Raw genomic sequence first — 17,886 nt, forward strand, 5'->3', positions numbered from 1 at the left:
AGAATCATTTCTTGAGCTTTGAAAATGTATGTTTGATTGAAGTTAAACAAATTGGTCTCATATTTCAATTTAAGTACTATAATTTTTGCCACTTGGAGGACTTCATTACAGAAGGTCTCAAATGAGTAATACACAAGATTTGCAGCCTCAAAGTAGCAAACCATTTTTTTCTGGGTGTAGTGAGGGAAAAAAAAAATCATTTGAAGCCTGAAATACTTCGGTCCACAGCCTACTATGGCATAAACCAGGATATTTTCCAAAGGACTTTCATTATTGATTCCTGAGTTAAACCTGGTATCTTCATTCAAATGAATACCAGAATTCCACATGAAATTTTGATTATCTTAGAATCCTTTTGAGGATTATGCAACTTTTATCTTGATTGTGGGATAAGGATAACTATTTCCCACTTGCAATCTCTGGATACAGTCACATCTCCCAGGTAGTAGGGGCTGTTTTACTATAAAATTGGGTTTTTTTGTGCTAGTTTTTACAGACTGTAATCAAAATATTTCTCACTTTCTCTTTGACAAATACTCAAGCTGAATGCATCTGTCTCATTAGGTCTTTCACTATTAAATCATTCTTAAGTAATTGTATTAGATTTTCCTCTATTTGATGCCATTCTTTGGAAAAAAAAACCCCTCATCTATTTCATTTACAGTAATAAGACAAATCAAAATCTTTACAACCCTCCATCATGCTCAAAAAAAGTATTTATTCCACAAGGCTGTCTGTAAACATCAATACACCAGTGGTTCCTGTGTAGCAGATATTTAGCCATGTGCTCCCCAGTCATTCTCATCTTTACATTAAGTATCCCCAGCTTTTCAATACATTCCATATGGTTCTTTATTGTATTAAATGCATTTGATGCACTGAATCTACAGCTCATGTTTATTACTTGCCCCAAATTCAAGTTTTTGTGCCATTTGTAAAGACTTTTTAATTGCTTGCAGGTAACAGATGATGTAAAATTATGTTATAGTTAAGACTTCATTCCCAAAGGATTTCACTGGGATATTTCTACACTAATTTGTATCTCTAAATTGCATTCCAAGGCCTATAATTAGCAGGCTTAAATCTACTTAATATTTTCCATATTCAGTCTGTAGCATTCCAGTATCTTAGAAAAATTTTAACTTCTGCACTTGCTAGAGGCATGCAAACGAAAAACAACCCTTACCTTTTATCAATCAAATATGTAATGTCATAAAAAAATTAGGTAGACAAGTATAACTTTTTCTCAATTCATATTCATTGTCATTAAATAATTGATCTCATTTACTTCAGCACTCCAGTTCCCTGCCAGCTGCTGCTTTATTTTTCACGAGATTAGTGTCAGACTGATAGACCTGTAAGTACTTCATTCATCCTGTTTACCTTTTGTGAATATCCACACAACATTAGCTTTTTTCTGGATTTTCTACAGTGTCTACAATCAACAGAAAAATATAACAGCATGTCCAGAATGCTCTTTATCTGATTCTATTAAAACCATATGCAAGTTTTCCTGATCCTGATTGTAATTTAGGACTTCTGGTTAAACATGCTAAATCTTACTATTAGTATGACAAGAATTTAAACATCAACATTATTGTAAAGTTTACGTGAATAAACTGGTTTTGTCCTCTCTCAAATTAAATCTAAGACACAGTTTCTTGGTCCTGTTACTCTTAAAAGTGCCTTTTTGTTTTCTTTATGAGTCTATATTTATTTTTGTATCCATTATTTTCCCTATAATACTAATTTGTAGTTCCTAATTTCAATTTATATAAATTTTTGTAGCTCCTTTAATTCAATTACAGACATGCCATGAAACAAGAGCTTTAATACTGAGACTATTATTAGATATAGGACAGTGGAGTACAGAATGCACAAAGATGAAATGAGAAACACAGAATAATTCTTCAAAATGTTTGAAACCCTATATGAATCTTGAGAATAAGAGACTGAACACACCTGTTCTGAAGTTGTAAGTGTGGCCTGCCTGAACTTTAAACTATGAGCAAACTACTTTGTGTATGGAAAAGTACATTAAGTCTAAGAAGCAGAGTTCAGGCGCATGAAGACAAACTTGTTTCCATTCCTCCTCAAACAGATATTACAGCCACAGCGATGTTTTTTCTCAAAATAACTTGATATTTGCTGGTGCTGCAGATACCTTACTAAAGTTTAGCCTAATTTTTGGCTTATTTGGATGAGTTTCAAGTGCAGCGGTAGCAAACCTTAAAACAACTAGAAGTTAGACAAACGTTTGTACTTTGCCATATATCCACTAATTCAAAGCAAAATATTATTTCTTTTCTTCAGGGATAAGGGGGGGAATGGCAGGAAGACAGAAAGTCTTTGGTCCTGTTAGGTATTTACTTTGTTTGACTGGTACCAAACATCAAATGAATATTTATGATATCTAACTCCATTAATAAAGTAGAGTAGAAGGCATATTTCAGCAAAAGAATGACACAAGTAGGGAGGAATTTCACCTGTAAGCATTCTCTAGCTGAAGAAAGAATTCACTGATCTGCACAGACTTCAAACACATTATTGAAAGTTGTCCAATACCAAATGGAAGACAGAATAAACAGAATTGTTGCTCAATTAAATTGTTCTTCCTATTCTTACAATAGATTTTAATACTACTCACTTTTGGCCTTTTTCTAAAAACACCTACTATATGTACATAGAATAATCTGTTTCTAAAAATAATGATTTCTGCTGTGCTGAGTTCTTGTCACACGAATGGCAAATGAAATGCCAATGTCTGGGTAAAGCAGATTCCCCTACATTTATCAGTAGAACTCTTGCAGCTATGGCTTCTTTAGATCCCTCTGAATGGTGCTATGAGGGGATGATATAGTGAGGACTGCAACATTTAGCACAGTATATTTATTCCTATCCTTAACCACACTCTCCACTCTTTCTTGATTTAAGCATGGAAAGAACATGAGATGAACCACAAGAGGAAATTATCTAAGCAAGCTCTAAAGCATCTTTGGAGATTTTGTTGTTCTTGCCTTAAAAACATCCCCTTCAAAACAAGTCCAGTCCTCAACTGGATAACCGACTACTTCCTAATTTTGCTGTGTCCAGCCAGTGTGATATCATCTTGAAACCAGATGGATCACTTGAATGATTTGAAGATACACCTTCAGTTGCCCTCAAAAAAGACTCTTCTCATTTGAAAAATTCCATACCTGCAAAAACTCAGCACCTATCTGACAGCATTGCATCAAGAAGCTTCTACTCAATTCAAATTAGTCCATAAACAAATACTAAATAGTAACAGGCTTCTGAAACTGATGCTTTGCAATAAAAACTTGAAAGGAAATCTAGGACTACAATATTTTTTTAGAAATCCTGAAGGCCAGAACTGAGGCCTCTTCAGACTCATCCTCTTAGATAGGGTCAATGCCCAGCCAAACATAACAACAAAACACACCATGCAGAATGTGCCATCCAGCAGATACGTACTACGGTGCTTGATTTGCAGCAGTACTGATGATGAATAACTTATAAACAGATACCTAACAAACAGAAGATAACTCCCAAGATTTCCAATTGTTGCTACTTTGGGCATGCAGCAGTCAAGCTGATTTTTCCCTTAGACAGAACAAAGGACTCTACTTGAAATTTCAACAGAAAAGGCTTTTCAGACCTCTGAACAATACCATTGTCAGCACTAGACTTTGACATGGATTCAGTAGGCTGATACAGATGTTGTGACTGACAGCAGTTTCCAACTGCAGGATTATTCAAGCATAAAACTGCTGTGAAGGCAATTGCAATCAAAAGCAGCTGGGTCCACAGAAAACACATGGTGTTCATATGATGAAGCTCTCTGCATACGTAGATGCAAGCAAAGGAGGATTTTATTTCACATTCATGATCAATTGAGGCACACATAAATTACTGTAATTTTTATATCGTCATTTAGCTACACTCTGAAAGAAAGAAAAAGCTCTAGTTCTACACAGAGATCAAAAGAGAAGCTATTGTCTTCCAAATTGCCATCAAGCTCTAATACAAAGTTGGTACAACAGTCTGTGGAATGCTGATAACATTTAGTGCTGCAGTTAGCTACAGATTGTCTGAAGTATGGAAAAGTCAAAGCATAGATGATTTAAAGTGAAAGATGGCATTGCACGCTTAAATTTTGCTGGTTTGGGTTGAATTTTCCAGGCATGTGATAAAGACAATTGATAGTTGTGAAATAGTAATTTCTAATTTCCAAGTAAATTACAAGAGAATTAAAAAAATACTAACATCTCTTTCAGACTACAGCTTCTTTTAAAGGCTTTTTATTTAAATAAAAAAGAAAATGTTCAACTTTAGAAATTGGGTCATTGGGAAGTGATCCATGAAGACCTATAGCCTGCTTTGAAATTCATCTGCATTCTGCTAATCACCAAACAATTGCTTCTCCTTTATTATTTCCCATTTGCCACTTTTGACTGTTCCAGGCAAAATATCATAAACAAGTAAATATGAAGTAAAAATCCTTATAAATTCAAACTTCAAGGTCATAGTTCTATTTTGATGAGTAATAAAACATTGAGTTGCAAAGAAAAGTAATTTACATCCCATATCTCACAAGCATGAACCCAGAGTTAGCCTGTTAATTTTGCTGTGCCCTAAGCAATGTTGAAATGATCTGAAGAAATCACTTGCCAAAACAATAGCACACTTTATGATAAAATAAAGCATATGGAAACAAAACAGCTAAGTGAAGCAAACAGACTGCACTGAATCATATTCCTAGATTAACCATCCTTAATATAATAATTACACGTACAAGGGCACCCACAGCCTAAGCTGTAAAAGCAAATTGCACACTGGGATAATACAGCAAATTGTTTCCGCATACACCAGCAGATTTGGAATAGTATTAAATACTATTTTGAATTTTAAATACAGTTGACATAAGTATTGTTGCTAGAAACAGAATTTCTTTCAGTTATAAAAGATCACAAGCAAATCTGCTGCCTATAAAAATGCTAATAAATAGGCAATGTTAATATTATAAATACAGCAGAATATCTTCCTAAGCTTTCATAAAGATAGAAAAAGTTAGGGTAGTTTGGCATTAGGAACAAAGGATTAAAGAAGTAACTTAAAGAGAAAAAACAACAAATATAATAATAAAAAGGGTAGGTACACCAAGCAATACAAAAAATAATTCAGTAACTCTTAATATATGGAAGTCATCATAAACATGAAACTCTAGCCATTTTCAAAATGTATGTTTATTATAAACAGCTAAATGTAAGGGAGATAAAATTAAATTGAAAATAAAAGGAAAGCAGAGAGATGAGGAAAATTATTTTAATTTTTAAATGGAACTTCCTTCCTATTACAGGTTCTGGAGCTGAACCAGGAACTGCACAGATGCATCTGTGTACAGAACTAATGTAACACATTAAGAGATTAAAGAAAACAAGCAAGGTGTGCTAATGCATGATATTGGAGGAAACAACACGTAAGTACTGGTCAGAAAAGGGCAAATATTTGTAATCAAACATGCAGAAGCATATTAATACAAATAGTAACACTAGTCAATTATAACTTGTCCATCCATAAATATTCACACAAGCAAGTTTTCATTTGAGCACTGTGTTTGAAAGTTTTTCAGTACAACTTAGGACAGAAATTTTGGATCTTAAATAAAGCATTACCTACTAATAACAAAGAGCTCCTTGACTCCTTATTGAGACCTGAAAGAGACAAAATGGTCTCACAAGGACATTCTCATTCACGTTACAAACAAACCAACCAAAATCGGGAATTTCTGACCTCTGAGATCAGGACAAAGGAGTACTGGAAGGAGGACTTTTCCTTGGTCAAAGAAGGCTTGAGAACACCTAAACAGATGTGACATCCACAAGCCCATGGTCCCTGGCAGAATGCATCCATGAGTGCTGAGAAAGCTAGAGAACACCACAGCTAGGCTGCTCACAATCTTTGAAAGGTTACAGAGAAAAGGAGAGGTGCCTGAAGGCTGGAAGAAAGCAAATGTCACCCTGGTCTTCCAAAAGGGCAAGAAGAGGGACCCAGGGAACTACCAGCCATTCAGCCTGGCCTCAATCCCTGAAAAGGTGCTGGAGTGCCTCATTCTGGAGGCCACCTCTATCCACATGGATGACAAGAAGCTGATTAGGAGTAGTCAATATGGATTCACTAAGGTAAATCATGCTTTATCAACCTGACTGCCTTCTATGGTGAAACAGCTACCTGGGTAAATGAGGGGAGTGAAAAAATTACTGTCTGCCTTGACTTTAACAAGGCTTCCAACACTTGTCTGTACAACATCCTCATAGAAAAACTCAGGAGGAGTGGACTGGATGAGTGGACAGCAGTGTGGATTAAGAACTGGCTAGACTAGAGAGTTGTAATCAGTGGGACAGGGTCTGATTAGAGGTCTGTAACTACTGGTGCTCCCCAAGGTTCAGTACTGAGCCCAGTATTGTTTAACTTGTTCATCAGTGACAGATGAAGGGACAGATGCCTCCCCAGCAAGATCACTTATTATACAAAGCTGGTAGATGTGGCTGATACCACACAGGGCTCTGCAGCCCTTCAAAAGATGAGAGCCCTTCAATGGGTAGGAGAGATGGGCAGAGAAGAACATTGTGAAATTCAACAAAGGCAAATGCAGGTCCTGCATCTAGGGAACAATAACCCCTTGCACCCGCACAGGCTAACAAGCAGCACTACAAAGATGGACCTGGGGGACTTGGTGTACAAAAAGCTGTCTATGAGTGACAGTGTGTCCTGGGGGCCAAGGAGGCCAATGATATCCTGGGGCACATTATGAAGACCATTGGCAGCAGAGCAATGGAGGTGGTCCTGCCCTTCTACTGAGCCCTGGTGAAGCCACATATGAAGTGATATGTTCAGTTCTGGGCTCCTCAGTAGTAAAGAGACATGGAGCTCCTGGAGAGGGTCCAGAGGAGGGCAGAAAAGATGATTTCAGGGACTGGGGCATCTCTCTTATGAAGAACAGCTGAGAGAGTTGGGCCTGTTCAGTCTTGAGAAGACGTGACTGAGAGGGGACCTCATCAATGTCTACATGTATCTGGAGGGAGGATGCCAAGAACCAGGCTCTTCTTTGTGATGCCAAGCAGTAGGAAAAAAGAAATGGACGGAATGTGATGCACAGAAAATTTTGTCTGAATGTGAGGAAGAACTTTTTTACTGTGCAGGTGACCAATATTGCCCAATATTTTTAGAAGCCTTCATTTATGGCCGAGACAATGGGGCAGAGTGCGCCTTCAGCAAGTTTGCCGACAATTAAAAACTGGGAGGAGGCCTGATTCACCAGATGGATGGGCTGCCATTCAGAGGGACCTGAATGGAGAAATTGCACAACAGACGTCCCTTGAAATTCAATGAAGGAAAGCACGGAATGGGAAGCCATTACGCTACACATCAGTCTGGGCTGGAGGCTAAGCATCTGGAAAGCGGCTTTGTGAAGAAGGACTTGGAACCCTGGAGGGCACCACTTGAAAAGTAAACCAGCAGTGTATATATTCCCTGATGAAGTCAGGGAATATAAAATACAGAGACTCTTTTAATTGCCCAGTGACAGAAAAAGGCACAACAGCCAGGAACTGAAATACAGGACATTGGACTGAAACATAAGAAAAAAATCTTTGCTCTTTAAGAGTGGTCAAACCATAGAATGGGTTGCTCAGAAAAAGGTTGTGAAGATACCTAAAACTCAACTGAAAAATATACTGTATCCTGCTCAGACTATGTTCTGACCTGCAGGGATGGCCTTGTCAATCTTCAGACAGACATAATGATATCCCTTCAGAGAACCTCAAAAAATCTGTCATCCTCTGGTATTTTGGATGCCAAACTCTTACATATTTTTCTAAACCTTTCCATTTCATGCCATTTACCTTTCGTTCTCCTGCAAAGTTTACCCTAAATTATGACATCATTTCTGATTGCTTTCTCCCTCCTTTCACTTTGAAGTCCAAGACCTTCCCTGAATGACTGTTCTCTCCCACTACAACTGCTCTCAATTTCGTAATTATCCCGGCTGTACTGAAATTGCTATTTCAGGAATGAGTTTCATCTGCTGACCAGAAATATCCTACCACATCTTAGACAAAAATTAAAAAAAAAAAAAAAAACAACAAACATTAAATCTTATGTCTTCACCAATTCTGTTACCCATACATGGTTGGTATTTGAAAAAAAACCACAACCCTTTTCCTTTTCCTTCTAATCCATCCCTCAGTGTTTTCATTTCTTGTGATGCATTTATCACTTGAACATGTTTATGTTACCACTCCTTTAAACACCTGCCTGTTACATTTACAGTGTCTACTCCTTAGGTTTTTTCTCATCCTATGTGAAACTGTAAGCTATTTAGGACAGGCACCAGTATTTTGTTCTCTGACAGCACAGGGATCTCTTAGCTGTTAAGACTGTACTAGTGATAGATGATCTTGTCTGTGCCTTGGCCCAGATACACACTTTTTCTGCTCATCACATTTCTGTCTGTTTTTAAGAGCTGTTCATTGCATTTAAGTACGTAGGATCCAAGGCACAGCGAACAACACCCAAAAGCAGCATTAAAGATTTTGCCATACTGATGGCTCCTAATGAGATCTTTTTCCCCTTTGAAAGGTCTATTCCTTCTTTTCCACTGATGCCAAATAATATGACTCATACTGAATTCTCTGTTGAAGAAATAAATAAATAAATAAGTAAATAAATAAATGTAGGACAAACTCTTAAGACTTAATTTGTGATAATGTGGTCATGGAGTGTTCTGCTTAACTTCACATAGTTTTGGAAAAGATTAATATTTAGTCATATGGCACAACTAGAGGGACATAATTTTACATGGATATAATATTGCTGATACAATCCATTTTCCAAAAATCCAAGTGCAGAACAATAACCTTACTGGACATGTATTTTAGTTAGAATGATACAATGCACTCTACCTAAATATATTTTGACAAGTGCTCTAAAGTATCAGTCCTTACAGCTGAAGATACGAAGCAGCTTTTTGAAGAAAACCTTTTCAGAAATGAAGAGCAATTTGCAAAGCTATCAAAGATGTTTAACAATTTTCTATCAGGGAATATGTATGCATGTGTGTAAATATACAGCAAAACCATGCATTTTTATTGTCACACCTGAACTGGAGAATCAAGAAATAGTGAAATCTGGTTTGTATAATGCCATAAAGTGGGCTTCTCCTTGTAATTCTCACGTTTTCTGTTTTTCTGTCCTAACTAACTGTGTAACATAAAAATTGGTAAATACTGATGAAAGAAGTATGTTAAATAGTAGATAGCATTAAAGGTTCTCACATCTCAAGAATGGCATTGCCATTATATGATGTCTTCATGATGTTTAATTTCTCAAAAACTTCTCAAGTTCAAGCCTTCTAATAATTCCAAAAGTTAGTCAATAGGAAAAAAAAAATTAACAACATTCACAGAATGAGCAGAAAACCCTCATATTTAATGTTTTCTCTTTAACACATAATTTAAACACCAGGAATCCTGTGTGAGAGGTTTTAAGGAGTTAGATTATATTGTGAGCTGCACAGTGTAAATAACACGTCCTGGCATCACATCTAACAAAATAGTCCCAGAATAAGAAACATCACAAATTACAGCTTTAGCCCTTGAATCAGTTTGTATACTATGTGATTTTTTTTCACAATCCTTTATTGCATAGCAGCACAGATTTCCTGATGATATTCTGTTTACTGTAGCTGCTAAGGGCACACAGAACCAGTGATCTGAAGCCCTGACCAATATGCTGTGACTGACATGCAATTCACCATTTAACCCCTGCTGTAGATGATATATAAGAAGAGATATGTACTTGACCCTATCCCCAGTCTATTTCGGATAAACTATTAATCTTCAGCAGACAGATTTAAAATATTGTAGAAAAATCTTTTGTTCCAAATGATCACAAGTACATGGACTTAGTAACTTTCTTCTAGTCACAAAAGATTAATTTATGATTTATATTCATTAATACAACTATTCCCTGAGAGCTGCATACTACTATCAGGATGTTTGACTTTTACAGTGATAATTTCCAAATGTAGACACTCACACAGTGCAATATATTCTGCTGTTCTGAATCATTTTGCCCTTAAAAGTTTCATCAAGCTAATACAAGACATAAGAACAACCAGAAAGGAAATAAAATCCAATTTATGAAATTTTTGACTTTTCATAGTAGACAGAAAATTTCATCCTTTTGGCTACCCAAATTTTTTTCCCCTCACCATGTATACATTCTTGACAAAAGCTAATTTACGCCAAGAACTTTATTCTGTTGCCAGTCACATCAATGCTGATCTGTAATAACTGCATCTGGATAGAACTGCCTACCTTACTTTGAATGCAACTGGTTGAATAGGGTTTTTGGCAGCTGTTGAATATGGCTGTCAATAATTTAAGAAATTGTAAGATTTTTTTTGTTTTTTGGCAATTAACAAAAATATGTAACTTTTAGAACCCCATTAGGGTCAGTGTTTCTAACGCAGAATAAATATATGTATTCTTATACATAAACATATGTTTACAAATATTCTATGACATGAATCCAGGAATTTGCAACCACTGAAGAAACTCCAACTCCCACTGTTGAGTATGAGTGCAGCGGGATTTCTGATATTTTCTTACTTATGCTGATATGAAAACTGATCTAGACTACTGACCTTGGATACAGGACAGTTCATATATCTTGTCAGGGATCTAATGTAAAGCTTGACAGAAAAACTCAGATTGGTTTTAAGGTACATTGGAAAATCCTTAAAAATTACACAGCATAAGATGAAAGCTTTTGAATAATACACTTTAAAGCTTTAAAAGGTCTTCCTTTTCTTCACTTATTTTCTTCAACCACTAGATAATATTTGGTAAACAATAAATCACTCTTTCACACAACATCCTCCTTCCTGTTCTGAATATTTAAACAAGTAACATCACAAGGCACTTTTTAAGGTATTTGTATATTTATAAACACATATTTTCCCAAATAACTTTTGAAAATTTTTCTATTTTCTCATACTTAATTTCTTTCATCACACAAAACCTCTCAAAATATTTTCCTTTCTTTTTTTTGTAGAACAAAGACAAAAACAATGTAGCAAATATTTCTTAAAGCCATCATAATTATGTTATAAATCTGCATAGGAAAAAGAAAGCACTGTCTATAATAGTAAGTTATAATTAAGATATATTTATAGAGAGAGATATAGAGCTATCTGTCTAAAACAAATATAGTGATCTTGAAGTGCCTTCAAGAAAGTGCTGCACATGCTTGCAAGGTACTTTCCTGTTGTATTAGAGTTGGTTACTGTACATCCATTTACGATGCTGAACTTATTGGATCAGAAGTCGTTCCAAATGAGCCATTTTCAGCATCAGTAGGCAGGTCTCTGATGTTTCACAACTTTGGGGTTTTTCCCCCGTGGTTATTTTTGTCTTGGTTGGGGAGGGGGATTGATTATGTCTAAATATACAAACTTTATGCCTTTATACACAAGAGCAGTCACACTTTCTGAGACACTAGACTACCTCTCAGTGACCTTATAATCTTCCTTTGAAATTTCCAACAATAGCTGCCTATTTAAAATGCTATAACAACCAAATCCTGCTGACTTTAAAATATGTAGATTTGATTTGAAAAGGAGTAACTTTTACCCACACAATAAATTAAACAATATTCTTTCAGTATGAAGAATAATTGGCATCAATAGCACTTACCTGATTGTGAGGAATAGAGGTTATACAGCTCTTTTCCATTTCAAAACCATGCAATAGCCATTTAAAAAAAATAATGCAATGTTTGAAATTTATGAAAATTAGGTTTTTACTGCAAATGATTTTTAAGAGGCTTCTAGACACAAATAGCGCAATTTTTTACATTGTGGTTAAAAGAAATGTGCCATATATAATTACTGATAAAGAGATAGTGCATACAGACCAGGAGGTTTAGATCAGTTGATATGTTAATCAAGTAATGAGTACTGCATTCCATCATAGAAAGAATGTCAAGCCTCTTTTCACTAAGAGAAATCAGCTACATGACTATCAGACTATCACCAGCCTACTGAAAGGACTTTAAAGAAATCAATATCACACAGAAAGATGGATTGAGCATGAATCAATGTGGCAAGCACATAACCAAACAGACATGGAATTAAACAAGAAGGAAAAAAAATATAAGCGAAATCAAAACTAAACCAAACGAAACCAACAAAGATTGTCGCTTAACCTGTTTTGTCAGAGCTGGTATTGATGGTATTGGTAGTGATGGAAGTGAAGGTAGTCTTTGCGCTGTCCTTGGTAGTAACAGATTTCTGCTTATTTTTCATGGCTTCCAGTGCTTTGAGCTTCTTGGCATGTTTAGTGCCTTTGTAGTGGGCCGCAGCCTGGCTCTACAAAGGAGAACAAAATGAACCATGCAATCAGGCTCATTTCTAAACTGGCATTCTCTGTATTAGTACAAATACAGACTACCTTTCAATAATGGGTACCACTTACATTATCCAAGTAGTGACCAAACAGAAGATTATAATTAGAATGATGCTTGGAAAACGACGGAAAAAGTACTAGAGCCACGCAAATTCAATTAATACAGTATATTACTGCATAACAGTAGATTAATTTCACACCAAAATTAGGTTGTTTTAGTCTACCTTGCTACCATTAGTTTTTCTATTAAGATTTATACTGCTTTCACATTAAAAAAAAATCTCAGGCAACGGGGAGAATGGCATTCTCCTCCTGATAGCTTTGTACTTTTCAAGTTTCTATTTCAAACTAGAATTTTTATCAAAGCTTCCTTCAAAGAACAGTTTACTACTGACAGTGGTATCAGCAATTTCTCAGCAGACTGACAGTAAAAAAACAAACCAAAAATACCCCAGCCCAAAACTAAAGCCCAAACAAAAGAAAGCAAAATATAAAATACACCCTTCAAAGCCCATCAGCTGAGACTTAACTGAATGTGAGGCAGACATGGAATTATCCGGCTCTTTTAAAATAAATTGAAAAAAAAAATTAAAATAGAGAACTACTTTTGTTCACCTGCTACAAAAGCTAGTGTTTGAAATTCAAAGCCAGGAGCATCCTTTCAAAGGAGAAAGCTCCCACAAATCCTGTCACAGTTCCAAATACATTTTGGCTACTTCCTATTGCTAAGCTAAAATAGATTTTTATATGCATTGCTATTAAAATTCATGCATTACATTACAAATAACTTTGTTATTTTATGAGTTACTACCAAATTTATTCATTTAATATATGTGCAAGAATATTTTAAGATTAGTATTTTAACTATTAAACTTTATACAAAAAACACTAGAAAATTTGGATGAATATTCAGAATTTTTTTCTTCACTAATTATTTAAAGTCTTATAAGAAAGACGGTATTTCAATTGATAAGTTGACAATATGAAAAATTGCTTATATCTTTCCTTTTGGACTTCAGACTTTATGGAAAGTATCCCCATTATTACTTGAAATAGAAGTTAAAACTTCAGAAAGGTAGTTAAAATTTAGCTATTACAGAACAGAAAAAATTGAAAAGCAATGATTCTGGGTCAGTTTAAGGACCCATAAGGTCAGTATTTTTGTTTTAGAAAATGTGAAACAATAGAAGATACTTAGAACATAAAACAAAGGCAGATGCTTTCTATTGTGGAATCAAAATAATCAAAATATATATATATGGGATTTAGTGACTATAAACCTAAATCATCAAATGGAATAAAAAGACACAGTCATTCCCATCACTAAGCTGCTCATGCAGGTAGAAGAATCCTGTATTATCTGGCATTTATTAGTCATTAGACCGTTATTGAATGCTATTTTTTTTTTTTTTTAATTCTGGGGAGAAGAGTTCTACTGATTAACTATGACTCTAAGGATACATATAGGGAATTATGACTTTCAGCATACATGAAAATTCGTGATTCATTCCAGATGCCTGAGATTTGAAAAGTGTAAGGTGATTAGGAGCCCTTGTCTAAAACCAATTCACAATATATGTGTAAATGTATACATGTGTAGATGTACACACACACACTGTCTTGGATATTGAGATGCATCATTCAGTTTGGTTGAAAGTCAGTTTCTCTATACCTAAAATAATGTAAATCTTGTATTGGGTACCCTTATTGAAAGAACACTGGACAGTGAAGTATTTAATTAGAAACAACTTGAACAGAAACAGCACAATCATGCACCTTTTACAATTCTCAACACATAACATTGAGACATACTGTAGGCCAAATACAAACAGTCAGAGGATGTTAATTATAATCAAACCAAAAGACCAGTGTTAAGTTACAATGATGCATTAAAAATGACATAATACTTTACACCCCTGTGTTGCTATCATGTCAACTATTTTTAGAGTTTCTAGTCAAATGTAATTATCAGTGAGCTTCAGATTCTAACTGCACTTTTCCCCTTAACTAACAGTGTCACTAGTCAAACATCTGAAACATATTCACAACGTGGTCCTTGATACTTAACTATGAATGCTGATATTAGTTTGATATAAATCCCAGCTTTCTTCACAGAATTGTTGGCAGAGTTTTATTCTGTTTATTATTTATTATTATTAAGTTTAATTATTCTTCATCCACAGCTCTCTCCAAATTCTCTCAGCTTTAGTTCCACAAACCTTATCTCAAGTTGTATGTTGGATGCTGAAGGAATATATAATGAGGACCGATGCAGAAATTGGTGACCTTTTCACTGCTCTGAAATATATGAATGAAATTGCTCTAAAGTAGAAACCCATTGCTGGAATTTACAGGTATGATAGCTGCTACTCAGAGCTTTCCATAACTCACTTCCCACAGAGTGCTGCCAGTCTAGCAAGCCTCTATTTAAATAAGGTTTTCAAGTCTTTTTATGTCAAAGTTTAAATCTCTTTCCTCTGCGGGGACATGAAGCCATCTAAGCTTGTTTCAATATAACTGTAGCTGGCATGTTAATGGGAGTTCTATGTGAGAGCAAACAGATTGCTCCTAAGCCTTTAACCAGCTCCAAATTAGATTATGCTGAACTTCTACAACTGAACTGAAACCCTAATTAAAAAAGACCAAAAAAAAAAAAAAAAGAAAAAAGAGCTCTGTCATTATCTTTCCATGCAGGAGTAAGATGAAGGAGATGCAAAAATATCAATAAACATATTTTTCAGGAAAGCAACATAAAATATGGTACCTCACTGAACCATTTCTTGCAGCCATAAGAGGACCAAATCATCCTTACTGCTTAAATGGCTTTTACTTGTAGCATATAAAATTCATTGCTGAAAGAGTATTTACTTGTAGGATGAATACATAAGCGAGATAGATCATAAAATATAATTACTCCCAACTTTCATGCTGAATTAAGCAATAATAAGAGATAGCAGAAGAGTGAAAAACAAGTTAAGTACTAGTATTTCCTGCTAGCCATGATGCTTAACTGACTGAAGAGACTGTATCATTTCAGAAAGTTGAGAAGAATTTTCTTCTGGAATACTTTTACAGAAGAATACGTTAGAGGAATACTTTAGGAATGAGTTTACTTTCTTCCTTCACTACAGTTTCCATGTTTGATGTACAGAATTAACCCTAGCACTGCACAGATAAGTGACTGTCAGCTAACACCAGTGATGAAGCATGAGAAATACATAAAATATTGCTGGTGAAATGTTATAGAGAACCTTAGGAAACAAAATCCATTCTTGAAAAAGATGCCCAACATGAAGGTAAAAAATATTTTTTATTATTTATTATAATGATATATAACTATGCAAGATACAAATAATATTAAATCTAATAATATGATATAACTAATATAATTATATAAATAAATAATTTAATTATGATAGTTTTTATTACTACTTTGTACCTAAGTTGAAAACTCAAGGTTCCTTAAATAAAATTTGAGGAACCTCATCCTAAAAATTACATGTAGACCAACTTTGGTCTGTGGGAACTACTTCAATGAAGTGGCAAAATGTCTGCTAGCAAATCACTTTTCAATGTCATTTGTAACAACTTCCTACCTATTTGGGCAGTACAAGTCAATTTAAGCATCTCCTAATCTTTTCATCTGGTTCCATGTACCAGTGTTAAATAATTAGGGACCTTTCTAAGCCACATATTTTATAACCTTGACAAATTGCTCAAATATAAAATAAAGGACTATAAAACCTGTCTGTATATTTATGTTATAACCACACAGATAAACATACTACAAAACTACAAAAAAAAAATAAAAATACTGTATGCAGATGTGATCAGTTAGAAAACAGACCGAGAGTGTAAAACTCAGCCGTATTTTCCTTGCTTAAGTGCAGCATTGTACCACAATCACCATCACAACATCATATTATCAAGCAAATTGAAATGTGTAAAATACACTGAGAAAGATGAAATTAGATCTAGATTGTCTGTTTTAAACAATCCAGACAGTATTCTTTTGCAATTACAGTCAACATATCTACATGGCAGTCTTCAGTCTAAGTTTGTCTGCCTGACTAATGTACTTCACTGGATTGTATGCCTTCTCACTTATGCTCTTTAGGCAGTGGTCCAACAAAATATGGACAAAAACATTATGCTTAGTTTTTGCATCGAGAAAAAAAACAGGTCTTGTCCTATTCTCAGGGAATTTTTAATTCTGCAGCACTGCATCTTCTTTTTCATATCCCTCCTGATCCACCTCATGTTACCATTCTTCTTACAGATTGTTTTCCTGTCTTAATCACTCCGTCTAGGCAACACCTTCATAATGAAGGCCAGTTCAAATAAAAGAAACCTTTTGCAGAAGGTGTAGTGGATGTGTTCCACTGATTCTTTCTTGCAAAATTAAATCCAACTATCTTGCATTATGTCTTTCTCTTTTCACAATGCATTTTGAAAGATGTCTGTTGTTGGTAAGGCTCCATGCTTTTACCTGGCTAACTAGTAGCAAGGCTACAGCATGCCTTCACCCTAAGTATAAACAAAATGGGCTGAGAGTGCTGGAAAGTCTATTCTGTCTGCCTGGGACTTCAGAAATTCATGCCATCTTTCTTTTTTTTTTTTTTTTCTTTTTCCTACCAGCTAATGAATGCTACCCCCACCTCTGTTATTATTCACAATACAATAGTAGTAATTTTGGCTAATACAGGAACTGATGTCAGGATTCTCCAGACCAAAAAGCTCTAAGACAGCAACAAAAAATTAGATTCCCAGTTCAAACTAATGCTGTCAGTGAGCTAGGCACACACACACAGTTATAATACATAACTGCATAAGCCAAGAAGGCTTGTGTTTTTGATGAAGTCAGGGAAATTGCTTATGAGAGGTCTATCACACACTACCATAACTTCCAAGTACAAATATTTTCCTATAGTTGGGCTGTCAATAAGTATTTGAAAAATAATTTTACTGGTGTCCTAAGCCTACAAGAAAGTGATAAAATTCAAACGACCTTCTTATTTTTGGAACAAGTGTGTCATTTTCTAGCGATTCCAAAGCCTGACCAGCCAGTGATGACAGCATTGCCCAGGGAAGGTTGCAGGGAAGGATGCAGCTGAGACATCTGTATCTACCAATTACATGCCATTTACATAACCAGAGCTGATCTCCATGGAACTTCTCCTGTAAGGAAACTGGAGAAGTTTACCAGGAGAAAGTCTAACAGCCCTGAGATGCCCAACACTTGGTTCAGCCTAAAGCAGGGCTCTAACAGTGAGAAACAGCTAAAAATTTTGTAGAGGATTGTGCAGTCTTTTTCATAGAAATATAGTTACTCTATTTAGTAGGTAACTTTTTAAATGAGGATATATTAAATTTAAAAAAAAATACTTTCTTGCAAGGCCCTCTATTTGTTTGGTCA

The 17,886-nt window shown here is 35.2% G+C and overlaps 1 protein-coding gene across 6 annotated transcripts in view; it reads right to left on the reverse strand.

The window, feature by feature from the left end:
* Positions 1-17,886, reverse strand: part of ZNF385D (zinc finger protein 385D) — a 413,388-nt gene that overhangs the window by 53,783 nt on the left and 341,719 nt on the right. For all 6 annotated transcript variants that reach the window (XM_014273930.3, XM_014273923.3, XM_014273932.3 and 3 more), the window contains one exon: positions 12,271-12,433. In XM_014273930.3, coding sequence (XP_014129405.2) covers positions 12,271-12,433 — 163 coding nt within the window. The remainder of the gene's footprint in view (positions 1-12,270; positions 12,434-17,886) is intronic.

The sequence above is a fragment of the Zonotrichia albicollis genome, chromosome 1, assembly GCF_047830755.1.
Source record: "Zonotrichia albicollis isolate bZonAlb1 chromosome 1, bZonAlb1.hap1, whole genome shotgun sequence".
NCBI classification, from domain to species: domain Eukaryota; kingdom Metazoa; phylum Chordata; class Aves; order Passeriformes; family Passerellidae; genus Zonotrichia; species Zonotrichia albicollis.